This window comes from Panthera tigris, chromosome D4 (assembly GCF_018350195.1).
Source record: "Panthera tigris isolate Pti1 chromosome D4, P.tigris_Pti1_mat1.1, whole genome shotgun sequence".
NCBI classification, from domain to species: Eukaryota; Metazoa; Chordata; class Mammalia; order Carnivora; family Felidae; genus Panthera; species Panthera tigris.
Genome location: NC_056672.1, coordinates 83,133,979 through 83,161,671, shown reverse-complemented (window position 1 = coordinate 83,161,671; position 27,693 = coordinate 83,133,979). Strand labels below are relative to the sequence as shown.

Sequence of the window (27,693 nt, the reverse complement as noted above, 5' to 3'; positions counted from 1 at the left end):
AAACCCCAGCTTCACTTTTAGGGCTGCCCTGTGAGGCAGAGGCCCCCTTCTCTCCTCCGTAGACACAGCAGATTAAATGTCAAGGCCCAGAAATCTCTAGGGGGGAGTCAAAGGCAGCAGCCAAAGCCCCTTCACGGGCTCAGAACACCGGAGACAGCTTCCTTTGCCTTCACAGCCAAGGTCAGTAAGAAACACTGACCCTTCCCAGTCCAGGTCCTCTCTTATTTGAAGTACTGTTGCCAAATGTAATAAAGCCCACAACAAAAACCTGTCCCTGCCTCCCATCAGCAACAGAACAAATTCCACTTGTCTCAGAATTTTCCTTTCTCTGTTAATTTATATATGACTCTGTTCCAAATGTGATTGGAGAGGGTTCTTGGCTTGGCGTTCAAGGTTCTTTACAAGCTGACCCCATCCTCCTTCTTGGGTCTCCAGTGTGGATGCAGTTTGTGGCCTGGTCGCACAGAGTAAAAGCCATCACTTCTGGAGCTACCCCTAGAGTGTCATGCATTTGGCCAACAGCATGTACTGACCAGCCCTGAAACCCCGATCTGCCACAGACTAAGCTGCTGTGTGACCTAGGGTGAGTCCCTTCACCTCAGTTTTCCTCGTCCGTAAAATGGGCACATTCTGAGTATATACCTTGCCCTGTGGGGAAGGTGAAAGAATGTGCACATGGCATGCCGGGCACACTTGATGCTCAGTCAGTGGTGATGGTTAGATGACCTGAATTTGAGAGCCGGCCTTTCACTTAACTGCTTACATGACAAGTGACTCGTCTGGGTTCTAGTTCGACTATCTGTGAAGCGAGGAAAATAACTCTATCATCACCTAACCCCCACACAAAGGCCTGAACACAGAAGGGACTTAGTGAATGTTTGGAGGCTGCAGCCAGCATCATCTCCCCCGGAAAACAATCTTGCTTGTCTTTTAACTTTCCCAAACCAGTCCTCTGTAACTTTCCTTTTTCTCAGACTAATGAGCAAGATGAGTCTGAACACTTTTCGCATGGTTAGGCTGTGATATCATGAAAGACACAGTCTTGTAAAACCCACACCCAGGGCCAAGGGAAACGCAGCCCCCTGAAGAGACTGTTGAGTGCAGCCTGCCGTCGAATGGGTGGGGGAGGCTGGATGTGTCCACCACTATGAGTCAGGCCTTGCTTGGCTGGCTATCATCATTCCCCTTTATTTTAGGGGTGAGTTAGAGCTTAAACGAAACATCACCTGACAATGCCTGACAGAAATGTCTTCTGCACAAAATGCATTTCCTTACACTCTTGGGTATGCAGCTGAATTTTCTAACATGGCGCCTGGGCGTTCAAATATACAGATATTCAGGAGCTGGCATGGGAACAGAATGAGGGGAGCAGGGTCGGGGGTGGTGCAGGGATCAGCAGTAAATACTCTCTAAAGGTGTTGGGATGGATTGGGTGCCCGATAGTCTATGGCCTTCCCAGGCAGAGCTGCCTCCAAACCGGGAGAATAAAGGGTATAGACAAAGCCCTTCTGGGAGATCAGCTGTGTCCTGTTCCCCAGTGTGGTCCCGAGCCACTCTCTAAACCTCTCTGGGCATATTTCTCCTTTGGTGAAACAGGGAGTGGGACTGGTGAACTTCTTCCTAGCTCACGGCAGATGAGGGGCAGGCTTGAAGGTCTTGTCCCGTGGGCTATCTGGGTCTGAGGCTCAGGGAAGCCACCAGCAGCTCCAGGAGAGATGGCCCACCTGTGCACCAATAATTCTGAAGCCAGGAAGAGCCTGGTCCACAGAGCCCCTTCTCCTTCCCTCCCAGCTTTTACCCTCTAGCACTTGCCTGCAGCCATAAGGTCTGGTTCCTCCCCTGGACCCAAATGCTCCGATCTCAGCCTCCCCCCCCCCCCCCCCCCAGTGTCCCTCCCCCTACCACCCCCACCCCTGCTGCTGGGCCATTCCACTAAATGATCAGGTCAGGAGTGACAAGGAAGAGGGAATCTGTTTCATCCCGGCACCACCCCAGCCTCGGGTCTAGGGTCTTGCTCATGGCAGTCCTGGAGGTATCCCTGAGTGCATACAGGTTGTGGGTTCAAAGGTCCAGAGAGAAACGACAACACGGACCGCAGGCCCAAAGGCTCTGGGAAGGGCCGAGGAGAGGTCCCATGGCCTGTGGTGTGTGGCCAAAGCCAGCCGTTCTGGGTGGAGAGGGAGCCTCAGGGCCTGGCCCAGCTGCCCACCCTGGTAGAGTCGGGGCTGGCAGACAGCTGCCTGCAGCCTTCTCAGCTGCTGCTGCGGAAACAGATGACGGCACTGAGGCGGAATAAGAGAAAATAAAAATGAGTACAGAGGGAGGGGGAGCTTGGAACAGGGGCTGGTATTTTTCCTCGGGGTGTGGTTTCTGCTCAGTGGCTGGGTGACCATGGAGGTTTGGAATGTGGTTGGACAGAACGGTGAGGAGGGGTGGCAGGGGCGGGGGGGGGGGTGGCTAGAGGCAAGGAGCAGGAACATTGGCCAAGGGGCCTGAAGCCCAGGGCCACCAACAGTTCGGCCAGAACGGGCGCCGGGGGTGGTACACGGAGCGGAGCCTCCAACCAACACTAGTGCATGGGTCCCAGAGGCCTCTGGTTTAGAGCGGCCTCAGGAAGGGAGACAGAGTTGAGAGAGCAAGAGAAACTATAGGAGTAGGGAGAGGCCTGGAGGTGTAGGGGAGTGTGGTCAGGTCTCCTCATCTGTAAAGCATGGCCTGCCTGATCCAAAGTGAGGCTATTTAGGCAAGGGAACGGTCTCTCTGAGCCTCAGTGTCCTCATCTGTTAAATGGGCTGAATCATCTCTACCTCCAAGGGTGCCAGTGGGAGGACTGAGTGGGATTGAGTGCACACGAAGATCTTGGCAGGGTGCTCTGTGAGTGGAAGGGATTACTAACCCACTGGGGCCAAGGGAGCTTTGACCTGGCTGTGCCACATGCCCAGCACCTGCCCCGGGACCTGGCCCCCCCAAAATATTTGCTGATGGAGCCCCTTGCAGGAGTTGCTGTGGGGAGCCCCCGTGCCCACTGCCCCTCCTCTCCTGTGAGCACAGGTCCATGCTCAGACCACGAAGTGGAGGGTGTAGGTGAGCTGGTGGCCATTGTCCCAGGCATACAGCACCCGCTCCTTGGGGTTATAGTCGATCTGGGTGGTGTAGGCGTGCTTGTTGAGGAAGGGCAGCTGCGGGCGCGCGTCGGTGCCCGTGTGCGTGTCGAAGGCGTAGGCCACCTGGCCCTCCTGCTGGTCGTACGTGTCCACGGCGTACAGGATGCCGCACACCAGGAAGCAGTTCCCGTAGGAGTTCCGCCGCAGCCGCGTCTTCCACGTGGTCTCGCGGTGCATGGAGAGGTCGCCGGGGTCCAGGCGGCTCAGCACGATCACCTCAGGCTGGGCCTCGTCGCGGTCATCCGCCGCGGGGTAGATGACCCACAGGCCGCTCTCGTCCACGGCGAAGTCGATGTCCGAGTGGCCGCGCCACTTCCAGGGCGTGGTGTCCTCGTACACCACGTCTGGCAGCAGCGCCCAGGAGGCCACGAAGCGCTGCCTCAGGTCGTACTTGATGATGTTCTTGGTGAAGGCGCGGTTGTAGTAGAAGGCGCCCTGGTACACCACGTGGCCCGTGCCGATCCAGTTGTAGGGCAGCTTGTACATGTTACTCCAGCGGCCTGTGTGTGGAGGGCTGAGGGTCACACCTGAGCCTCCCAGACAGCCTCCCCGCTCACCCCAGGACTGGCGAGGCCACCCAGGGCTCTTGAGTGGCCCTGCAAGCAAGGGACACTGAGTGTGCTATGGGCCTGGAGCTGGGCCAACCATCCTACCCCACCGCGCCCACCGAGGAGGTACTGTTATCACCCCCGTTTGCCAAGGAGGAAACAGGGGCAGAGGGTTCAAGGTCGCACAGTTATGGAATGGGGCAGCCAGGATTTAGACAGCCTCTATGCTTTGTCTCAGCGTCTTTGCCCATGCTGTTCTTTTCGTCTGGACTTCCATTCCCCATCCTGTCTGCCTGAGGAAGGTCTCCTCCTTGTCTTTCAGAGCCCTTAGCCAACGTTACCTCCTCCAGGAAGCCTCCCACGAAGACCCCGGGATTGAGTGAGGGCCTCTCCTCTGACCTACCATAATCCTTGCCTCGGCACTTTTCATTGGCTTCCGCCACACCGGCCTGTGAGCTACTTGAGGCAGGGATCAGGCCAATATTGACCTGGCAGAGGAAGGACTTTGGCTGTTCCAGGCCATACTCTGTGACTCCACAGCTATCAGGATAAACCCAAACTTTGATGTGGCTCACGAGGGCCGCCTCAGCCTACTCTCTCATTCTGCTTCCCCCACCTCTCCTCTATGCCACCCTGCCTCTCATCGCCAGGCCTTGGCCCACACAGGGCCTTTGCTGCGTGGAATACCTGGCCCTTTTGCTTTTGCATGGCCATCCCTGCTCTGCCTCCAGGGCTCAGCTCAGCATCGCCTCCTCCTCTGGGAAGTCTGATCTCCACTGACCCTTGAGCTCTCCCACAAACACTACACTGAAATTATTTCTTTTAAGTGTTTGCCTCTCACATCAGGCCATGCATTTCTGGAGGGTGGGTCCTGTCTAAGTGTCTCCTCCCCCATCACGCACCAGATCTGATAACCCAAATTCTGTCTTTCCCTGCCCAGACTTGCAACTCTTCTAAGCTCGGCTCACCTGCAAAACAGAGTGACAACCCCCACCTCACAGAATTTTGAAGATACCATGAGCTGACGCACACAGGATGATTAGCACATAGTAAGTGCTCAAGAAGAGGAAACTCTAAGTATTGTTCCTCTTGACAGTAAGGTACACTTAGGAGGGCAGGACCACATCCCTCTTGTTTGTTGCTGTGTTCCAGCTCCTGGCTCGGTGTCAGCACATAGGGGGTGCCCTCAGATGCCCCTCCTTGGGGTGGCCGATCATTTGGAGCTGGGCCAGGCTGGGGAAGTCTGGACCACAGGAAACCACAGGAAAAAGAAGGCTCAGTCTCCATAGGAGGCCCTCCTCAGGCCGCCCACACCCTGCCCCCCTTCCCATCTCCGGGCTCCCCAACCTTGCTTGAAGTTTTCCAGGTTGCGGAACTCTGCCAGGCTGTTCCCGTAGTAGTAGTTGGTGACATAGATCCTGTCATCTTTCGCGGCGGGGTCCTTCATCCAGGCTCCCTCATGGCGCCCGTAGCTGTGGTGCCTCACGGGGGGGTCCACAGCCCGGAGGGTGCCCTCACAGCTTATCTCTCTGCCTATGGGGAGTGAGGGGTACAGCGTCTGATACTCAGACCCACAGGCCCCGAGCCGAGCTGGAGCAGCAGCCCAGGGAGCGTTATCTGGGCCATACTTAAATCCCTCCTGATCTTTTTGTTCGCAGCCCTTTTCCCCCTTTCCTCCTGATCAAAGCAATGTCTGATCAACAGAGAAAACACAGAACATTCAGTAAAGGAGAATGAGGAAAATAAAAATGATTCAAAATGTCATTATCCAAAGAAAATTTTAAACATGTTGTATTTCCTTCTGTTTCTTTTTTAACTTTGCATGTCCAGTCATGCAGACATACGGTAAAAAACCGTGGTTCTTCTGAAGATTCAGTTTTATGTATCCTGTTTTTTCCCTCCACTGGGCGATTTCTCACATCATTAAATGGCTTTTTAATGATGTGATTTCAAGGTTCTACCAGGCCACCAGACAGCTGTGCCCCAGTCCCCTTGGTGTGAGACCTTCAGATTATTTCCAGTTTTCTGATGTTGGAAATAGGCTGGGAGGGAACCAGTTAAGCTGCAGCTGTTGTCCACATTGCCGATGGACCCTTCAGGAAAGATTCCTGGAAGTGGAATGCACTCAGGCCAAAGTAGGCAATGGGTTTAACAATACCTTGTTATCACAGGTAGCCAAGAGGCCCTCCAGAAAGATGGGCTCAATGATTTAATAGGAAACACTTCTACCGAAAGACACAAGCCAAAGCTACAAAAAAGCTACATAAAAAAAAATTAAGATATGAAAATCATTGCTGGATTTGATGATGGGATCCTAGGTGATATGTTAAGAAGGATTTGTTGAAAATACTACCTGTTTCACTGTAAATGTCCATCAAACTTTCTATAAAGGATCAGATAGGTAACATTTTAGGCTTTCCAGATCACATACTTCTGTATTCTTTTTTTTTTTTTTTTGCAACCCTTTGAAAATGTAAAAAACCATTCTTAGCTGGAGGGCCATACAAAAACAGGCTGCAGGCTGGATTTGGCCCATGGGCTTTATCCTACTGACCCCTGCGAGGCTTACTCACCTGCGTTGGGGACGTCTGGGCGTGAAGGTGGCTCGGTGGGCAGGGGACGGGTGGTGGGAGTCAGGGTGGAGGTGACGGTGGGGTCCGAGCCGGGGGTGCCGGAGGCCAAATCCGCTCCCTCTGAGGCCCTGGGCCCAGCCTCGTCTTGTTCTGCTGAGTTGGGCTCTGGTGATCTGCCCTCGGCCCTGGGCGGCAGCTGTTCCAGCCAGGAAGTGCCCTTGAGGGCGTTGTCTGCGGGGAGAAGACCCTGTGCTCTATCCTGAGCTGCTGCCCAGTGTCTTCCCCAGGCCCACCTGGCTCCCAGCTCTGGGGCCATGGCGGAGAGAAGCGGGGAGGCCCTGAGGAGTAAAAGGCCTCAAAAAGTGGGAGGTGGGGAGGCTTTGCGGTCAGCAGACCAGCTCCGAGCACCCCAGCTGAGTGAGCTCAGCCAAGTCGCCTGCCTTGGTGGACCTCAGCTTCCCCTTCTATGAAACGAGAATCACAAGGCTCACCACGTGCGGCTGCTGTGTTGATCAGAGGAAAACGTATACAAATCATTTGCACAGAGCCTGGCAAGTACGAGGTGCCAAATATGAGACCCCTTCCCTCCTGAGTGTCAAACACTTTGTACCAATTCTTTCATGTCCTCGATTCAACTCCAGGAGGCAGAAACCCTTGCTCCCAAATTGCAGACTTTTTCCTTATCCTTTCCCCTGGAACCCAGCCTGTTCCTCTCACCCAGTATTTGCCACTTCAAGCAGGGAGGGGCAGGTGCAGCCAGCCTCCCATCACCTCTGGACTCCAGGTCTCTGTCTCTGTCTCTGTCTCTGTCCCCCCACTCATCTCCTATCTCTCATTTCGTGGCTTTCTCGGAAACCACCCTCCCTTTTTCCCACCCCTGCTGGTAAGGCATTTGCCAACAGGATGACTTTTTCTGCTCCTGTGAGACCTGTGTGGGGCCATGTCTGGGTCATCCCTGACCCACACACTTCTCTGGGCTGGGATGGATGGGGCCTGCATAGGGAAAGCAGGAAGATTCAGTGCCACATAGCAGAGGACAGAGCTGTGAAGGGGTCTAAGGCAGGCTTTGCAGCCCACTGACCTGGGTTCCAGTGCCACCACTCACTGTGAAACCTGGAGCCAGTCTCTTCACCTCTCTGAACTTGTTTCCTCACCTGGATCAAGTGCAACAGCATTGTGAAAGTACACAGAAAACCGAGAAGCCAGGGACAAAGGAAAAGTGATGGTGTGGCCCCCAGGGGACGAGGCCCCTTGACTCCAGGACAATTACCCGACTTCTTCCTTTTCTCTCCCTGCCAGGCTTCCTCTTTGCATAGGGTTTAGCCAGGCCCCACTGTGGGGCAGCCCCTGGAGTCTCTCGGGAATGGGGCACACCCTCTTTCAGGGGAATCTGGCCTTGGCAGCCTACCAGGGCAAGAGGCTTGTTCCCACGGGCCTCGCTGGCAGAGCCAGATGCTTGCAGCTGTTCTTGGGCAGTGCCCAGCCAGGGGTCAGAGGCTCTGTTCTGTGGCCAGGCTGAGCTGGCAGGACTCAGAGCCAGTCAGCAGCTAGCACCAGGGGCTTGGGGAAGAGGCCCCTGAGCCTTGAGAGACCACAAATTTAGGGGGCTCTTGAAGGAGACTGGTCCCTCACATTTCTACCTTCCGGTCCCTCGGACGTGTGGGCAGAGGTCCTCACAAAAGGAGGTGGTCAACAGGACCCGGGAAGGGGGAGCAGGCTTGGGATGCCCCTCAGGCATTTGGGGAGGGTTTCAGAGGAAGAATCAGGAGCCACATCAGTGAGGATGGCCCAGAAATTTGGGTACTCTTGGAACTTTGGTCTCTTGTGTTTTTGGTTAATTACTTGGTTGCCCTTCACTGTGATCCCCCGTGGATCGAAGGAAAAATATAGGAGTCTGTGGGCTCTTCTTTGGGGAAATAAGAAGTGGGGGGTGCTGGAGAGGCCATCCATTCCAAAGCCACTTGGGAAACAAGAGGTGCCCAGAAGGCTCCATGTCATTTCCCAGAATGCTGGCCTGGCTACAGGTCTGGGGACTCCTACCCCACCTCTGGCTGTTGCCTGGCCACGTTTTTTCCCACTGGACTGTGAAGTCCACGTTAGGCAGAATCTCTGGGAGATACAGCAAGTACATGGTGGACCTTCAGCAACTTTTTGAATGAAGAAGGAAAAGTCCAGTGAGAGCGGAAACAGCTGAAGATACTGGAAAGGAACTGAGTGGCCCTTTGTATTGTTTATATTATTTCATCCCCAACAACGCCATGAGGGGTATCATCTCATTGTGTGGATGAACAAAGGGCACCAACAGGTAACCAGTGGAGGTGACATCTGGGCAGTTTGTAGAGAAGACACTGGATCCGTGCAGGTGATCTTTGGGGTGCCATCTATCAGCAAGCCCCCAATCCCCAAGGGTCCAACCCTCCTCCAACTCACCAGCCACAGCTTCGGCCACCTCCTTCCTGCCCGCCTTGTAGTAGGTGATGCCTCGGATCACAGCCTGCTGCTGGGCCAGGGTCCGGGGCTTGGCTGTGGGCTGGGGGAATCTGCCCTTGCCACCCTCCTTCCTCAGCTTCTCCACCTTCAGCAGCTTCTCCTTAGGAGGTTTTGGGAGGCCCCTGTCTACAAAGCTCTTCTGCATGTTGCTGTATTTGTTGTTGTCTTTGCCTTTCCCTCCAGCTGTGTCCTGAGGGAGAAGTGAAATCTCAGACTTAGGGGAGGTAGAAGAGGTGTTGTGGGAGGGCACGGAGGCTCAGCTTATGGGGACTGGAAGCGGTCATGCCACTCCAGGACCTACGCCTCAGGTGCTCGTGAAGTCACAGCTTTCCCCCAGAATGGCTAAGTCCATGACTGGGGTGTGCCTCGGGTTTCCCCAAGTGGGTTTCCCCACTCAGCAATAGCTCCCAAGCCCAGCCTCATAGGTTAGATTCCTGTCTCATTTCCAACCACCTGCATACTCGCCCCCAGGGGGTAGATTATAATGATCAACTCCCTAGGGAGGTACCTGGTCACCAGGTCAGCTTCCTATCCCTGTCTCTCTCTCACTCACGGGTCTTTGTTAGTGGGCAGGGGAGAGGTTCTCAGGCTCCGAGGCAAGATGACCAATGTCATCTCAGTGTGCCGGGAAACTGTCCCAGTTTTAGCACTGTAAGTCCTGCATCCTGGGAAACGCTTCAGTCTCAGGCAAACTTGGATGGGTTGGTCATCAAGGGCATTGCCCTTTGTGCATGCAGTTTCCAACGTTTTGTACATTTTATTTTCACTTCCCTTTAAATGCCTCTGATGCTGGCTTGGCACAAGATCACAGGCCCTGTGACATCACCTATTGTTAGGCAGAATCTCCAGGAGATACAGCAAGTACAGTATCTAGACCTTCCGTGTCGTGGCCAAAACAGCATTCGTTCGCGCCTGTGGACCTGACACGGGAATGAGCAGGAAGCCTGCCCTGGGCTAAGGCACCAGGCTTCCTCCACGTTTTATCAGCAACTAGGCGGTCCCGGCTGCAGACACAGATGGCCCCATCATCACAATGTCAGCACAGGAGGCCAAGAGGCGGAGAGGAAGAGCATGGGCTCGCCAGTCACACAGATGCGTGTTCAAGTCCTGGCGCAGCCGCCCTCTCTCCACGTGACCTCGCTCTGCGTTTCCTCATCTGCCAAATGGTCAATGATGCTCCTTCCTCATGGGTGGTTATGAGAATAACTGAGATCCTGTCTGTGAGGAAGTCAGGTTTAGACTTTAGAAGTCAGGTTTAGAGGATGTCAGGATTCCACAACGTCGGCTCCTTTCTTCCCTACTCCAAAACACAAGGCCGCTGTGCAGAATGGAGCGGTTGTGCCCTACACATGGGTGACAGGCCAAAGGGGCATGAGGGCACTGAAATTGAGCCTGTACTCCCATTTGCCAAGCCACACACCCTAGTGTATATCTATCATAGGAGGGAGCCTCTGTACAATTTGCCCACCCACAAGGGGCTCCTTTTTATTTGCCCAGAAGGAGAGCCTTTTTGGCAATTTGTCTGCTTAGAGGGGGGCCTTTTCTTTCTTTCTTTCTTTCTTTCTTTCTTTCTTTCTTTCTTTCTTTTTCTTTCTTTCTTTCTTTTCTTTCTTTCTCTTCCTTCCTCTTCTTTCTTTCTCTCTCTTCCTTTTCTTTCTTTCTTTTTCTTTCTTTCTTTCTCTTCCTTCCTCTTCTTTCTTTCTTTCTCTTCCTTTTCTTTCTTTTTCTTTCTTTCTTTCTTTCTTTCTTTCTTTCTCTTCCTTCCTTTTCTTTCTTTCTTTCCTTCTTTCTTTCTCTTCCTTTTTTCTTTCTTTCTTTCTTTCTTTCATTTTATTTTTAAATTTATTTATTTTGAGAAAGAGAGAGAGGGTGCAGGAGGGGCAGAGAGACCACAAGAGAGAAAGAGAATCCCAAGCAGGCTCTGCACTGTCAGTACAAAGCCCGATGTGGGGCTCAAACCCATGAACTGTGAGATCATGACCTGAGCTGAAACCAAGAGTCGGACGCTCAACCAACTGAGCCACCCAGACGCCCCAAGAAGGGCCTTTTTCAAATGCACATAAAGGTGTGTTATATGTCTTGGATGGCTCTGCCTGTTATCTCTGCTCACTTTCTGCTGAGCTTGAGTATGGAACGCCTGGGTACTTGCTGTAGGAATTCTCCACTCCAGACTGGGTTGATGAAGTGGTGTTAGTCTGCAGGGTTCCCCGAGGCATTGCCCATCTACCCCCGAGCAGGCCTGACCCAGCCAGGGGTCCAGCCACAGCAAGGGAGGCTAAAAGTGGTTTTGCTGCAGCCCATCCCCAGGACCAGGCAGGGAGGGTCCTCTCTACAGCCTTGTCCCCACTAGTTTGGAAATGGAAATGTCTTGGATGCCGCCAAACACCTGTCTCAGCAAACAGACCCCTCGGCTGGATCCCCACATCTGCTCCCAGCTTACCTCTGTCAACCGTGCTCGCTGTATGCCAGCAACCCCTGCCCCCAACCCTGCCGTAGACTCTCTAGCTATGCTAACCCTCAGCCCTCTCCTATGATCTCAAACCCCCATCCAGCTGGTTCCTGGGACTGAGGTCCTTGGCACACTGTGTTCCCAAGTCCACCCACCTTCTGGCCCCATCACCAGAGCCATGGACTCACCTGAGCCTTGCTAGCAGGGCCGGGGGCTGGGGCAGCATCTGGGACCGTGGCGGCGTCCTTCTGCAGCAGCTGGAGGCCCAGGCTGGAGAGCTCCTTCTTGATGCCCATCATGATGGCCGAGTGATTCTCATAGCGCTTCAGCTGCTCACTGAGATGGCGCATGCCCTCCTTCACCACCTCGTTCTCCCGGCTCAGGTTCACCTTGACGCTCTGTGGGGCAGGACCTTAATCAAGGTCTTTCTAGCCTCCTCTGAGAGCCACTCCCCACCCCCCGCCTCCCTGGAGGGGACACCCCAGCTTCACTGCCCGTCTCCTGAGCAGGGCCCAAGGGTACAGACAGTGGCACCAGCAGGCCTGGGTGGATAAAGCATGCTGCCCAGAGGCCATGTGATCATTCATGTCTTATTTAAAAAGTGAATGAGTGATGTTTTTCCCTTGGGCAGAGGGAGCCAGTTCCTCCCAAGTGAGGCTGTTTTCTCCACTTCCACTCAGAGTTAGCAATAAGGGTTTTTTTTTGTTTGCTTTTTTTTTTTTTTTTTTTTTTTTAGTTATCGCCTAGTGAACAGAAGCAAAGCGCAGATAATGCAAAACAGAAGACAATTAAAAAATCATTTCTTTGTGGCTACGGAAACCATTTCTGATTTGTTCCAGCCACAGCAGATACACTCTCCAGATCGCCTGGCTCCTAGTTCCACGAAGTGAGTTAACATTTCCTAAGATTACGGGAGGAAAGGCCAAAGAAGGATAACCATGGAGCTGGCATCAGGAGAGCCTGGCATGTACGAGGTGCACAGAAAACACCGGCGCACGGTAGCAGTCCAACAACCATTACCTGACTCCCATGCTGGCAAGGGCCTGGCACACGGTAGATACACACCAAACACTTTTTGGATAATTGAAGCCACTGTGACCCCAGCTTTGGGGAGACCAAGGGGTTAATCTCTCACCCGGGGGCACAGGATGCCCAGGTACCCCCTCCCTCTGGAAAGGAAGCTGGGAAAGGAAGCCCCCACACCCGCTCCTGGCAGCTGCATGGCCCCAGGCTCCCGGCAGCCCAGCAGGGGCCGGATGCAGGAAACAGGCGGAGGCCAGGCTGTGCCAGCAGAGATGTGTGCCAGTAAACCTTGAACCTGCAGCCTGGACGCCCCAGGATTGTCCAGCTCTGTCGCTGTCCTCAGGGGGCGGTCCTGGCCACCTGCCTAGCCCTCCAGCACATTTGCACTTGACCAGAAGATGCGTCTGCTGCAAGTGGGTACTGGGACCGCCATGCTGTCCTAATAAGCCCTACCCTGGTGGGCTTGGCCAGTCCTGTACTTTTATGTGGCATTTTATGTGACAAGTAGCCCTGGACTTGTGTAATGTATGAGTCTTGGTCTTGGTGAACTGAGGGTAACTGCAAGTTCCAACCAGCCCTACTCCACATCCCTTTCATGTAGCCAGCTAGTGCCTCAGTTTCTCCACCCAGCCTACCAGCTTCCTGTAGGCCCACGAGCCCAGTCAGACCGCTTTTCCGAAGTCTGGACCCAGAGGCCTACATCTCCCTCTCCAAGCTGCCTGCTGGAGTCCAGTTTTCAACAGCCACCAGGGTCAAGGCAGAATTGCCCAGGCCCCTGCAGACACTACCCTTGGCGTCCAATGTTGACCCAGCCTGGCTCCTGGGTAGATCTCTGCCCTTACCTCTTCCAGCGTGTTCATCTGGGAGGCCACCTTGTGGACATAGGCGTGCACTTTCATCAGGTCCATGCTGTACAAGGTGCCCTCCAGGAGATCCACCATGGACTGTAGCTGCCCAGGAAAGGGTGAGAGGGTTAGGGTAAGGGCAGAACACAGGATCAGGCACATATGGTGCAAAAGGAGCTCTACCACTTGGAATGGCCTCATGGGGCCTCAGCACCCATTGGACCCAGCTTGCTAATAATAATGAGAAAAGCAGTGGATTCCATTCTTGAACTCTTATCACAAGGCAGGTACGGTGTTAGGGGCTTTAACGAGCTGTTTCACTTAGTCCTCAGGACAACCCCATGGGGTGTGTGGACATTGGAGATCAATGTACATGCCCTGGGATCCCTCTTACCTATTTCTTGTGCCCATACCTGGCTTCCACGTGCCTCCTTTTTAACAGCCTGCATCTGTGACCCTCTTCAAAGAGCTTCTGTGTCCCCAAAGTGCCTGGGAGTGTATGTCCTCCTGGGGCAGTCCTTAGGCAATGCCTGGCAGGTATGGGCATTGAAAAGCCCAGCTCCCTAGCCCCAGTGGGGGACAACTGGGCTGTCATTCACACTCCAGCATCCCCTGGGGCTGAAGCTGATGCTTGGCCTGAGACCACACCCTACTGGGCTTCCTTCTCTTCCCACCTCCACCTCTACCACTTTGGTACCAGCTTCTCCTGGGCTTTTCAGAATAAATCACCAGCACACGAATCACTTGCCTCAGAGTCTGCACCTTGGGACCCAAAGACAGGGTCTGGACAACTTTTCCTTCCTTCCTTCCTTCCTTCCTTCCTTCCTTCCTTCCTTCCTTCCTTCCTTTTCATAATCTCTGTGCCCAACATGGGGCTCAAACTCATGACCTGAGGTCAAGAGTCACATGCCCTACGGACTGAACCAGTTAGGCACTCCGACAAAGTCTGGAAAACTTTTATTTTCACCTTACAGAGTAGGAAATTGAAGCTTAGGTGAAGTGACTTGTCCAAAGCCACCCAGTTGTTAAATGGTGGGGCCGGCAGCAGATCCCAGATTGATATACACCAAAACCCCTCTCCTATCCTGCTTTACCATTCCTTCTTGTGTTCAGATGGGGAAACGGAGGCCAAGAGAAGGGAGGAGCTTGTACAACAAACAGGCCAGTGGCAGATTCTGTGTCACCCGTGTCCAGCGCAGGGCTGCTCCCTGCAGATGTCCCTCTCCTTCCTATCCCCATCACACGTCATCAGGATATGACCTTCCCAGATGGCCAAGATGCCAGTGAGTGTCAGGGAAACCAGGGCACAAGGGGCTGGCTGGAAATCAGCTTCCCCTGGCTTCTTGAGGAGGGCTGTTTCTTCAGCCCACCCTCTCACATGGCCCTACTCCGAGTCCTGCAGCATTTCTCAGGGTCTGAGCAAGCCAGCGCTCCTGTCTGACCCTGGCCAGCTGTTTCCAAAACAGTTTTACTCCCACTCTCCCAGGGGTGTTCAAGTTGTTTTAAGCCAGAGATCTTTTCTTTGAGTAGGCATTGATCTCTAAAATGGAAAAAGGGAGTGGAAAAGTCTTACAGAAGCAGGGGTTGGACCTTGAGTCTTGTCTGCTCCCCTGTAACCCAGCTCAGACCCTGAAGAGTTGCTCGGTACCCCTTGGGCTCAGGGGAGCACAGTCTGAGAACCATGCACATAGACTCGTGTGTGCTTTGGCGTCCTTCTCTGTGAAATGAGGCAATAGGGCTGTGGTCAGGAGCAGTAGTGTCTGGACAGGGCTCTGCAGAGTGGGCATGCTGCTTAGGGCTTCATGAATACCAGCAATAGTGATACTATTCCAGGATACTAAAGGGGATCCTCCCAGCTTCAGTCTACTGCCTTCATGGTGACCCAAACTAGCTTTCCAAAACACGGCTTTGACCGTGGGTCTCTCTGCTGCTAGATAGCTTGTCATGGCTCCCCAGTGCTCATGTATGACTTTTCACTTCTTAAGCCTGGCATTCGAGCCCTCTATGCTCTGCCCATGTAACCTCAATGGCCTCAGCAAATGTTTCCTGTGGGCCAGGAACTAAGGACAGTGATGAGTAAGATAGACACAAGCCTTCATGGTCCTTCACAGGCTGTCAAAGAACAGAGCGTAACAGAGAGGTGCCCAGATCATTAATGTGAGGACGCCAACCTTGTCTAGGAGCAGATGTGGATTAGTAAAGTATGCCAGGAGGGAGTTTTGTTTGAGCTGAGCTCCGCAGGAGGAGCCCAAATTAGGCAAAGAAGGCAGGAGAAGGGCAATCCAGGCCAAGGGAACAGTTTGTATAAAGAGCGGGAGGGAAGAAGAAACACGGTGTGTTTGGGCCATGCTACCGAAGTGTGGTCTGCAGACCAGCATTGGCCCAAGCTATTTGTCACTCATCTATGATAAGGTAATGACAAAAAAGTGGGAGTAGACTTTTACAAACTTTCAGATCCCTTTGACAAAGAAATTTTTAATCTGTTGACTCTACTAGTAAAACACTGGATTTGTATTTTGCATGTCTGTTTTCTGTTTCATTTTTTGAATAATTCATTTTTATGGCATTTTCCAAAAGTATTGGTTCTTGTTTTTTTTTTATTTAAAAAAAAATTTTAAAGGCTGCCTTTTTTGAGGAAAAAAAAAACACTTAAGTTTATTTATTTATTTTGAGAGACTCAGAAAGCATGAGTGGGGAAGGGGCAAAGAGAGAGGGAGAGAGAGAGAATCCCAAGCAGGCTCTGCACTGATGCGGGGCTCAAACTCATGAACCCTGAGATCATGACCTGAGCCAAAATCAAGAGTCGGACGCTTAACTGACTGAGCCACCCAGGCACCCTGGTTCTTATTTTTTAAAAATTTGTCTTGGGGCCCCTGGGTGGCTCAGTTGGTCAAGCATCCGACTTCAGCTCAGGTCATGATCTCACAGTCCGTGAGTTCAAGCCCCGTGTCAGGCTCTGTGCTGACGGCTCAGAGCCTGGAGCCTGCTTTGGATTCTGTGTCTCCCTCTCTCTCTGCCCCTCCCCTGCTCATGCTCTGTCTCTCTCTGTCTCAAAAATAAATAAAAACATTAAAAAAATTAAAAAAGAAAAGAAAACTGGTAATAAATAACAAGAGCCATAAATCTGTTCACGCTTTCGGCACAGTAATGCATCTTCTGGGTATATAACTTTAAAAAAAAAATTTGTCTTTCACCACAGATAGTTTGAGAAACCCTATGCTAGAGGAATTGACAGGTGGCTAGTGGGGCTGGAGCAGAGAAAGTGCAGAGAGCCATCCTGGGCCACATCCACTCCACCTGCTCTCACCCATAATACCCTCATTTCTTCTCTGCCTGAGGGACTCCTACCAAGCCCTCAAAGCCCAGCTCTAATGTTACCTCCTCTTCTGGGTTCCCACAGTCCTGGGACATCCGGTGGCCCAGCACCAATGACACTAACATTGTTAGAGTCAGGAGCTGTGTCCCCATAGGACTGGGGATTCCTCAAGGGTGGGCCCATGTTTAGTTCATGTCCAGAAGGAAAAGGAGTGAAGAGGTAAAAGGTATGCACCTGTCACTAACCTCCCCAAGAAAGGGAATCTAAAAATCCTCTCCCTTCTACTCAGAGTCATGCAACAAAGACCAAATCACAGCCGAAGTTCTTAGCTTGAAAGGGCTGGGGTAGAGACAGGGGAGGATATAGCATGGGTGTGCCCTGCTTCCCCTCCTCCATGGGCTTCCCTTAACCTCCTCTCCTGGGGGACTTCCCATAAACAGGCTTCTGCTGAAGGACAAGTTGCTGAGCCTAATGGGAGAGGCCTCAGCCCTGTCTCATACTGCCTCTGCACCTCTCTCTTGGGGTTTTCTGGGTACCTCTCAGGTACCTGCCCCTGCACCTACAGTGTGAATGAGACACAGTATTTTCTCCTCCTCTCTCCTCCTACAATACCACCTACTGGGTCAATTTCACCGCTACCCTACTCTGGTCCTACAAGACTGAATGAAAACCATCATGGCTGCTGTGTACTGAAAAGACCTAAGGGACAATGGGGTCCTGGCTGAGAGCAAGTCACAATCCCTCTCTGGGCCTCAGATTCCTCCACAAGTAAAGCTAGGACCATAAGTTTGCTCTCCAAAGGGCTGTGGCAAGGATTAAATTCGCCAGGATGTATGAAAAGGTTTTGTGTATCCTCATGTAAAGTATGCTTACAATTTAGTTAATGAGAAGTGGGCTTGAACAGAAGTTGGGGTTTGTCCCTATGGCCTCAGTGCCTCAAGTCTGCAGAGCCCTAGTGAAGCCTCAGGGAGACAGTGCAGTCCGGGGACTGACAAGTTGTTAAGAGGTAACTTGTCCTCAAATTCAATCCTATCCCAGCTTTGAGAGTTTTGGTATCCATTTAGTTGTTACAAAAATAAAACTAAAGTTAAATTTAAAGAAAATATTTTTAGCCAAATGTGGGAGACCATTTTTCACGGGCCTCTTGCTTTTTTCTGCATGTCTTGCATGCAGACGTGCTGCCTGTCTTTGTTCCAGGACATCTTATTGTATGGTGAGCAATCTTGGAACATAGAGTGTTTCCCTCCAGAGTCGGGAAGGTGTGCTCAGTGCCCATTATAAAAGTTTTGGATTTTTTAAGCTTGGGGCTCCACTCTTGAGAAATACCCCACTGTGTGTGCAGGTGTTATCTGGTCTTCACTGTATCACCCCATGGGAACTGGAGCTGGAAGAATCAGTTCAAGAAAATGTAGATACTCTGGCTGCTGTGAGTAATAAAGTCCTTAGTCTCTGACCCAGGAGGCTTGTGTCTTCTGCCAGCATCCATGAAACGGGCAGGCTGACTTGTTATCTTAGAAGTATGGTAACATCTCAGTCAATTTCACAGTTCTTGATACCAAAAAAAGCAACACAGATACTCATATGTTTGGAAGAAATTGTAAAAGAAAAAGATACTCTCAAAAGACAGCAAGTTTATCTAGTCCATTACAGAAAGGAAAACAGGAGAGTAACGTTGTTTAGAACACATGCTTTGGATACAGCAGGAAGTTGTTCAAATCCCAGCCCCACCAAGCACAGAGCTGGGTGTGTTATGAATGCCACAAAGGTGCCTGGCTGGCTGTGGGGACTGTGATCTAGCCTGCACATGCCTATTCAAGCCATGTGTCCTGGTGGTAGGCCCTGGCATGGGGCGGTGTCCCTGGAGGTGGGGCTTCTTTCTGATCTGCCTATGGAGGTGGCTGGAGGGAGGTAAGCATAAAATTTATATAAAAGTATGGTTTAGACCCCGAAGCTACCTGCCATTATGTGAGAGCTTGGGCCACACATAACTTGTGTCACCTAACTTCCCAAACCTCAGTATAAAACGAGGACAGTGATTCCATATTTCCCAGAATGGTTCAAGAATTTAGAGGAAAAAAAATGTGTAAAATGAGCTTAGCACAACATCTGGTATGCAGGTGGTGCTTGAATATGGGAAGTGGTATCATTACATTAAAAACGATAAAATGCCACAAAACTTAAAATTTAAAATACTATATTCTAAGGTGCTGACAGATGAACTGGTTTGGGTAAAATATAGGACACTGAACTAGGTGATAAAGTATATATCTGTTTGCTTATTTTCTGTCTCCCTTACTCAAGGCACGATGAGTTCCCCCCTTTATCCCCAGAACAGTGCCGCCTGGCCGGTGGTAGGTGCTCTGTAAATATCTGTTGCATAAAGAAGCCTGCATTGGGCACACCTGCTAGAACACAGGGTAAACTGTGTAAACGCCGCCTCCATCACTTACTGGCAAATAGTATTGGGCAAGAAGTGGCTTTCCCTTCAGGGAACCTCGGTTTCCTCCCCTGTGAAATGGGGTAACAACAGCAGCCACCCAGAGTGTGTGGACTTTTCACTGAAAGGACAGCCCACGCTAGATACTCATCCAGGAGGCGTTCCCTGCCCCCCCCCCCCGCCCCAGAAAGTCTACCTTGAGGAGCTCCGGTGCCTGCTTCTTGAGCTTCTCCATCTTCCACTCGTTCTCGCAGGGGTTGAGTGAGGAGGGTGGCGCCGTGCAAGAGCAGCGGCAGTCGGTCCCTGAGCTCACGGTCTCCACAGTGTAGAAGTCCTCCACCCGTGCCCGCCCGCTGCGCACCCGGCTGCACGCGTCCTTGCTCAGCGGCCGCATGATGCACTTGCAGCGGCAGTCAGAGCCCTCTGAGGTCATCCGCACCTGGTCCATGTCACCAAACACCTGCAAGAGGGGCTCCGGTGAGCCGAAGGCCAGTGCTGGGGGGGGAGAAGGAGGAGGGAGGAGGAGCCAGGAGGAGGCACCTGGGACAGGTAGCACAATCCAGTGCCCTTGGCCTTTGGGGTGCCTGGCTGGCTCACGCAGTTGAGCCTGTGATTCTTGATCTCAGGGTTGTGAGTTCGAGCCCCACACTGGTTGTAGAGATTACTCTAAAAAAAATTTTTTTTTAACTCTTAAAAACAAAACAAAACAAAACAAAACAAAACATGGAATTACCACAGAACCCAATAATTCTGCTTCTAGATAGAATTATTATCTAAAGATGACTTCCCCAAAGAACAGAAGACAGGTATTCAAACAAAGACTTGTGCATGAATGTTCACAGCTGCATGATTCACAATACTTATGAGGTGGAACCAATCCAAATGTCCATCCACTGATGGGTAAACAAAAGTGGTGCGTCTATACAGTGGAATATTACTGAGTCAAAAACCGAATGAAGTATGGATGCATGCTACAACTTGGATGAACCTTGCCAACATGCTGCTAAGTGATAGAAGCCAGACGCAAAAGGCCACATATTGTATGACTCCGTTTATTAATATCCAGGCTAGGCAGATCCACAGACACAAAGCAGATTAGTGGTTGCCAGGACTTGGGAGAGGGGAAATGGGGAAAGACTGCTTAATGGGCACGGGGTTTCCTTTTGGAGTAATTGAAAATGTTCTGGAACTAAGTAGTGGTGATGGTTGCACAACATTGTGAATGTACTAAATGCCACTGAATCGCACACTTTAAAATGGTAAATATCATGTGTATTTTATCACAATAGTAAAAGATATGAAGAACTTTTATCGGGCACTGACTAGACCCCGGTTTTCATGTGCATCACATCCTTCAATAATATCTGTGTATGGGGGGGCTAGTTACCTCCAAAGTCCTTACCATGGTCTTCAAGGCCTACTTGAACTGACAGCCTCTTCTCAACCCTTCCTCTTGTCACCCTTTCCTTCCTTTGGGTTACTCCATTCCAGCCTTTGCAGATGTGATACCCTCATCCTGAAACTCTTATTCCCCTGATACTCCCTTGGCTTATTCCCTCATGTTACTTACACATCACCTCCTCGGAGAAGCCTTCCAGACTAACCCACCTCCCCTTACTCTGTCCCCTTATCTAGTGGCTTTGTTTTTCTTTATTATACCTAGGTATATTATATATATATATATATATATATATATATATATATATATATATATCTGAAGTATTATATTTGTGTTTGCTTGTTTTTTTCTTACTCTACTGAAGGAACCATTAGAGAAAGGGACTTTGTTCAGTTCTCTCCTATACCACAGAATAGTGCCTGCACAGCCTATAGAAGATGCTCTGTAAATATCTGTTGGATAAATAAGCCTGCATTTTGCAGAAATGGTAGAGCACAGGGCTAAGACCGTGGTGTCTGCAACCTGGGTTAGTAGCTGTGAGATGGTGGGCAGCTCAGCCTTTCTGGCCACTCCCTATTTGGCTCAGCCAGCCTACTCTGGGCTCCAGGCTCTTGGAACACAGCTCCCCAAGGCTCAACCAACAAACACCCCAGGCCTCATGGCTACTTAGCTCTCACTGAAGTAACCAGGACTCAGTTTATGGTTCCCTTGGGCTTCCTGCCAACCCCAGTGCCCTTGAATGTCGCAGTGCCCTTGGAGGAAGGGCCAAAGGCACCCCATATCTGTTCTGAGCTGTCAGATGCCTGTTTGGGCCTCTGGCCTCTGTTGGACCCTGGGTGACAGCTGGAGGTGCAGAAGAAATAGGTTGAGATACATTCTTGAGCTTTCCTGCTATATGAGAAGCTGGCAGAGTAGGCTCTGAGAACACAGAGGAAGACACCCATGAAGACTGCTCAGAGGAGGTCACCCTTGGAGGGCATCTTTAAGGAAGAGAAGGGCATTCGAGGGACAGCAAATCAGATATGTAAAGATGAGAAATGGCCTGGCACTTGGGGATCTAGGGGGGAATCATTTTGGCTGGTACTTGCAGGAACCCGGGGATGGCAGAGACCAGCTTGTGGAGGGCCCTGAAAGCTGGTTGGGGATCTTGGTTTCTTCCTGAAAACACTGGGGAGTCACGGAAAGATTTTAAGCAGGGGAGAGCCAGGTTCAGATCTGCATTATGAAAAGTTATTATTATTATTATTATTATTATTATTATTATCATCATCATTATTATCGGGCTGCCTTGTGGAGAGATGGTGGATGGACCATCCTGGGTCACAGACCTCGGAGGTGACATTTACTAAGAACTCACTAAGTGCTGGGGAAGCGTGGGGGCAGTGGTTAGGCAACAACCATGGGCCACCTACAGCTGTGTGTTCTTGGGTAGATTACTTAATCTCTCTGTGCCTCAGTTTCCTCATCTGTAAAATGAGGGTACTACTAGTGTCTGCCCAACAAAGGACTGAGAGATGGAATGCCAGGATTATGCTCAGTCCAGTGCCAGGAGCCCACAGTACAGTCTGTTTGCTGTAGCTGTTGTTATTACTACCAATAATCCTGAAAGGGGGTTGTTTTCCTGCTTGTTTCTCTATGTATATGCAGTGGTAGATATTCTTAGAGGGTCCTACAGATGAGGAAACTGAGCCCTGGAGCCATCAAGTGACTTGTTCAAGGGGATTAGAGCCCAGTGTGGGTAGACTTCCAGTCCCCTGGGGGACAAGGAGGGTGGGGAAGGAGGAAGCTACCAGTAGCTTTGTCCTGGGCCCTCTGTGGGCAGAGTGTACCCTGGGCACTTTGGGGCAATTCTCCCCTGCCTGTGAACGCTGACAGCCAGGCTAGGGGTCCTGCACATTCCTTAAATCTCGGCCAGTGCCTTAAGCCTGCCTTCCGTTCGAGACTCCTGGGCCCCCTTCCCAGATCTGCTGGGACCTCCAGCCACCCCCAGCCACTCCCCAGTGGGTGGATATGGATGTGCTCTGTGTGGCCAGGCCAGAGAGGCTTCCTCCTGGGGACCCACTCATAATCCCAACGTCCACCCCCACCAGCCTCCACATCAGATTGCAATATTCCTTGTCTCCTCAGATGAGGTGCTACATCCTGAGGGGGGCGGCCAAAGCCCTGATACCGGCCAGGAGTCGGAAGAGGGCCTCTGCTCCCAGCCCCAGCTGCCAGGAACCTAGGCAAGGCCCTCCCTTCGGTGATTACTGGGGCCGGCGGTGCTTGATTGGAGGCAGCAAGGCACCATGGTGAGGAGCCAAGCCCAGACTCAAATCCCAGCTCCTCCATTTCCCTGCATGGCCTTGACCCCTCTGAGTCTCTGCATCCTCCTCCATAAAACGGGGAGGATAATAATCTCTGCCTCGTAAGCTTGACCTGAGGCTGAAATGAGTCAAAATGCATGCAAAGCGCCTGGCACCAAGCCTGGCACAGAGTAACTGCTCTTTAAGGGGTACGTGCTATTCAAGTAGCCGCCAACAACCCTCCCTCATGTTTGCACGTCATCTTCTACCTCTCTTTGCTCTCATCACAGCCCCCTCTTACAGAGGAGAAATCTGAGCATCAGAGAAGACTAGAGGCTTGTCCAGGGTCACTAAGAACAGCCTGACTCTAAAACTTTGGTTTACTTGCTGTTCCTCCCATGACCACCCATAGTCAACAGGCAAGGGCTTCTCCAACAACAATTGAGCTGGGACAGAAAAGGGGGCCCTGGGTTGGGTCACAGGGATGGTATAGGACCCGGCCCACCCTGCCCTTGGCACGAGGGCTGGAGCTGTTGTGAAGCAGCAAAGTCCCTGCATCACATCGCATCTCTTTCTACAGCCTCACTCAGCACACACCTGCTGCCAGAGACCCCAGAAGTGTGTGGGTGGCTCAGGCTGAAAAACATCCCTAGGTATTTGGGGGTGCCTGGGTGTCTCAGTCGGTTAAGCGTTCAACTCTGGATTTCAGCTCAAGTTGTGATCTCACAGTTCATGGGATCCAGCCCTGCATTGGGCCCTGCACTGACAGTGCAGAGCCTGCTTGGGATTCTCTCTCTCCTTCTCTTTTTGCCCTTCTCTCGCTCTCCTTCTCTGTCTCACTCTCAATCCCTGCCCCTCCCTTTTCCTTTCTCTCAAAATAAAACAAACCAAAAAACATCCCTAGGTATTTGTAAGGGAATCCTCCAATGAGATGGTGAGAAGGCGTACTTGAGATTTTTCTGAAGAAAGATGGATAAATCTGGCCACAGTGGGAAGAGGAGGGTTTACACTTCTAGAATGTTATAGAAATGAACAGATTCACATTGTGTTACCTTGAGGTAGAGTCTTCCTTCTTTCCACATGACCACCCCAGACTCACTGGGAGCCAGTCTCCATGTCCCCCTCAAAGCCCTCCCCTAGGGCCCAGTGCCAGCTGGACACTCCCTAGATGGCATAGGACCCCCAAACTTAAGCCATCCAAAACTGAACCCAGCATCTTTCCTCAACTTATGTCCAACTACCCTCCCACCCAACCCAGATATCTGAGCCTCCTTTTTACACTGGACAAGCCATCAGTCATGTTCTTCCAATTCTTTATCCTAATTACCTCCCATCTCTATCCCTGGTTCTCCATTCCATGATGATAGCCCAAGTTCAGACCACATTAACTGCTACCTAGGAACACAGCAGCCTCCTCTCTGCCAGCATAATCTTCCAGAAGCTCCCCTTTGATGATCTTTACTCTCTTGCTCCACAAACCTTCATGGCTCCCTATATCTCCATGAGTTTTCAACTGGAAGGATGTGCCTTGGAATGACCTGGAGTACACTTGGGAAATGCAGGTGCCCTGGCCTGAGTCCACACTTCTTAACTCAGACTCCGAGGCTCCCCAGGCCATCTGGATGCCCACTGAAGGCCGAGAATCCTGTAACCCCAGGATTCTCCATACTCCTCAACCTGGCTCTTTTGACCCTCAGTGTTCCAACCTGTCAAATAGAGGTTGGCCGCAGGGTTGTGTAAGATTCTGAATTGAAGTGCTGGGCGTGGGGCTTGGCACACAGGATGTTTCTCAGTACTTTCTTCTGGGTGCCCCAGCCAACAGGAATGTTGGGGCAAGAATTTCCCTGTGGAGAGACCCTGTGGGGCCTGACCTGGCCCCACACTCTTTGTGTACAGGAGGACATCATTTGTATCCCTTGTCTGCCCTGAGCCTGTTTTCAATTACACCCACAGGCAGAAACTTCCCGAGCAGAGGCGCAACAGCACCGAAGCCCCCGGAGACCAGCCTGGCCTAGAACATCTGATCCAGCCTGCGCCACCACAGCCTGCCTGTGCCAGCCCCTCCTGCTCTCCTGGCCCAGTCCCCACAAGCCTTGGCCTACCCTCCGTCCTTGGGCCCCTGGTCAGCAGCAGGGATGACCAAAGACCCCCATCCCCTTGTCACCACCTGGATGCATGGCAGTGAGGCACCCTTCACAAATGGGGCAACTGAAGTAGCAATGGGGAATCCTCAGCCACATTGCAAGGGCATACAGCAGAACCAAGTGCCATGCCTGGCTTTCATGTGGTTACCTGTCTGTCCCTCCAAGCTGGGCAGCCCCTCAGAAATGCCAGGGAATCTGTGAAGCCCTTCTCCCACTCCCATGCTGGACAAAGCACCTCCTTAGATGAAAATTCCAAGTCCTGTTTAGGAGAGACCTTGCTATAAACACTTGCTATAAATTAAAACACCCTGAGTAAGGAGCTCCCTGAGACCACAGAGTTCTGTGGTGAGTACTGGGGTTGAGCTGCCCCTGCACCCCTGAGAGTGGGGGGCAGGAGTGGGGGGGCTGGACTCCCCCAGGAAGCCTAAGGTGGGGGGCAATTTAACCCTTTAGGGCCCTAGATAGGCTTCAAGTCCCAGGCTCGCCCTCGAAGGGCTCCCCCCTCTCCAAAATAGGACAGGCTTGGAGAGGAAGGATGGTTATGGGGGAGGGAAAGGGTGATAATGAAAACAGCTCTCTCTGTAGGGCCAGCAGGAGACCGGCTGTGCTGAGGAATGCAGAGTAAATTCACCCATCACTTGATTTTTATTTTTCCCAGCTGGCTGAAGTGGTGTGGGGTGGGAGGTGTCTGAGGAGGGCTGTGCTGCATCCTGCAGGCTCTAGAGTGCACCTCCCTACCCACCAGCCTCAGCTTGCCCTGGAACAGCTACACACACACACACACACACACACACACACACACACACACACACACCCAACCTAGCAAGTGTTTGGCTGACTCACTACATAAACAACATGTTGGGTTTTCTTTGTCTTTGCTTTGTTTTGAATGTTAGCCCTCCCCCACAAGCTCTACAGTCCTCTGCATGGCTCAGAGGATGCCCAGAACCAAATATTCCTCCCAGCCAGAGATGGGAGGGGAAAAGCATTGATCAGGTTATGTGGAGTTTTTTTTTTTTTTTTTTTTTTTTGCTTACTGTTCCCCTACCTGAGCCAGGTCAGGGAATCCGAGAGATCCTACATAGAAAGGAAGTTGGACAGAGATTGTTTGTCAGATGGGGAAACTGAAGCCCAGAGTCAGGCAGTGACTTGCCCAAGGTCACACGATCAAAGAACAACAAAGGGCCAGAACCTAGGTCTTTGGGTTCACAAGCTGGCCACTTCTCTATACACCCGAGTTTCCCATCTGTAAAATAGGAAAGATATGCATTCCCTTCTTATCTTTGGAGTGCATGGTCAGGACTGCAGCTCACTTGTTTTCGTACCCTGAGCTGAACCTTCAGGGTGAGGGTCTGCTAGTGCCCAGTGCTCATAAACTTAACCTGTGGCTAGTGGCTTTTGCCTTTTACCTTGCTTGTGGGCAGTGCAGCCTCACCTTCTACCCAGGAAAGAGGCTGGAGAGACACCAAAGAAGTCACTCCTTTGCTCTCCTGCTGTATGAGTAAGGGCCCTACTTTCTTCCCACCCCTCATTCATTCCCAGTCCCCTTCTCCTTCCTGGGTCATCTCCAGAACACCCTCAAGGGGTTCCTGCTCTCACTGATTCTGAGTGCTTGCTCTCTCAACATTCTGGATCTCACCTCCTTTTGGGTTCCCCTGATAAGATTTCTTAATCACAGTATGATTTATTGGGCACCTACTAGGCACCAGGTGTGGTGCTACACATTTTACAGGCATGAACTCACTACAGAACACCAACTGCAGGAAGTGGGAACTATTTCCATATTTACAAGCAAGGAAATGGAGGCTCAGAGAGGTAAAGGCCCAATGTCACCCAGATGAGAGATGGAGTGGGATTTGAACTCAGGTCTGCTTGACACCAGGGCTGAAAGGTCAGCCACAACAGAGAACAAAAGCTCAGGTCCCTTAGGGAAACACGGTGTCCTCCAGAAGGCGCATTAGATCCCTAGCAGGACTACCAGAGGCCAGGCAAGTGGCCAGCCCACTAGGTTTATTGGGTAGGGACTCTGGATGCCCAGCATGGACTGAAAGCCTTGACTCCGGCTCTGTTGCAAATCCTGGAGTCCCTGGGTAGTTAGTAGTTACCCAGGGGTCTACCCCACCTGGTTAGCCTGCCGCGGAAACTTTCAGCCGGATTTCCAGACTGCCCCTGCCCAGCGCTCCTAGGAATCCCCTTCCTGGGCTGGGGACTGCATCTCTTGTCTGAGCCCCCTCTAAACTCCCAGGGTCCCCTCTCCCTGGCCCTGGGTTTCAGTGCTGACCTTCTCCCCGCATTGGACTGGGTCCCGGAGCCCCTTCCTCAGGCCCCAGGTCCCAAGTACTCCTACCATCTTCAGCGCTTCTTCCCCCACGCGCTCCTCTCCCTGGGTCCTGGCCCCAGCGGCTTCCTTGCTGAGCCGGCCGGGTCTCCCACTCCTGGTCCTCCGCTCCTGGCCCGGACACCCTCCTCGGTCGGCACCCTAGCCACAGCGCCCCCTCGCGCCCGGCTCCCCGCGGAGCTGAGCCCCGATCAGAGGGCCGCGCCGTACCTTACTGTCAGCGCGCACCCGGCCGGCGCGCAGCAGCAGCAGCAACAGCAGCAGCAGCGGCGGCAGCAGGAGCAGGGGCAGTGGCCGGGACCGGGTTAGGAGGGCGGCCGCGGCCATGGCGGGATGGGCACGGTGGGCACGGACGGCCGAGTGCGGACGCTGGGAAGCGCGGGCCGCACTGTGAGCTCTGTGCAGCCGCCAGCGAAGCCCGCGCGGCGCGCCCCCCCGCCCCACGCCCCCTCCCGCGCTGCCGGGGGCGGAGCTAGGGTGGAGGGGGCACCCCGCCCTGCCCGGCCCTCTCTCTGCGGGGCCTCTTCGCCGTTGGGCGGCTCTCCAAAGGGCATCCCTGCCAGGACACAAAAAAGGGTCTTGTTCGGAGTCCCCAGGAGCCTCGGGGCCAAAACGCGGAGCGCAGGGTCGACACACGGAGGAAGGTCCTGTTCTGTGAGATGTGGGACCGTGGGCGTGTCCC

At 52.3% G+C, this 27,693-nt stretch overlaps 1 protein-coding gene across 2 annotated transcripts; it reads right to left on the bottom strand.

The window, feature by feature from the left end:
• Positions 1-1,912: 1,912 nt before the first annotated feature.
• OLFML2A (olfactomedin like 2A) lies at positions 1,913-27,419 on the bottom strand. 2 transcript variants are annotated; one of them, XM_042964637.1, is made up of 8 exons: positions 27,222-27,419; positions 19,042-19,305; positions 13,090-13,197; positions 11,413-11,622; positions 8,716-8,965; positions 6,286-6,516; positions 5,060-5,245; positions 1,913-3,664 (listed from the first exon to the last, which is right to left on the bottom strand). In XM_042964637.1, the coding sequence occupies exons 1-8, from the start codon at positions 27,336-27,338 to the stop codon at positions 3,060-3,062; spliced, it is 1,971 nt and encodes a 656-aa protein (XP_042820571.1). In that variant the 5' UTR covers positions 27,339-27,419; the 3' UTR covers positions 1,913-3,059. The 2 variants fall into 2 exon arrangements, with proteins under 2 accessions (XP_042820571.1, XP_007094451.2); XM_007094389.3 differs by lacking the exon at positions 27,222-27,419 and adding an exon at positions 27,021-27,106.
• Between the last annotated feature and the right edge of the window lie 274 nt (positions 27,420-27,693).

Bases quoted from the DNA above. Each gene is read 5' to 3' on its own strand.
- OLFML2A (XM_042964637.1), bottom strand. From the start codon at position 27,338: ATGGCCGCGGCCGCCCTCCTAACCCGGTCCCGGCCACTGCCCCTGCTC. The intron at 8,966-11,412 runs GTGAGTCCATGG...CTTCTCCCTCAG, and splicing joins GCCCTGCTAGCAAGGCTCAG to GACACAGCTGGAGGGAAAGG. The intron at 5,246-6,285 runs GTGAGTAAGCCT...CACTCCCCATAG, and splicing joins CCCAGACGTCCCCAACGCAG to GCAGAGAGATAAGCTGTGAG.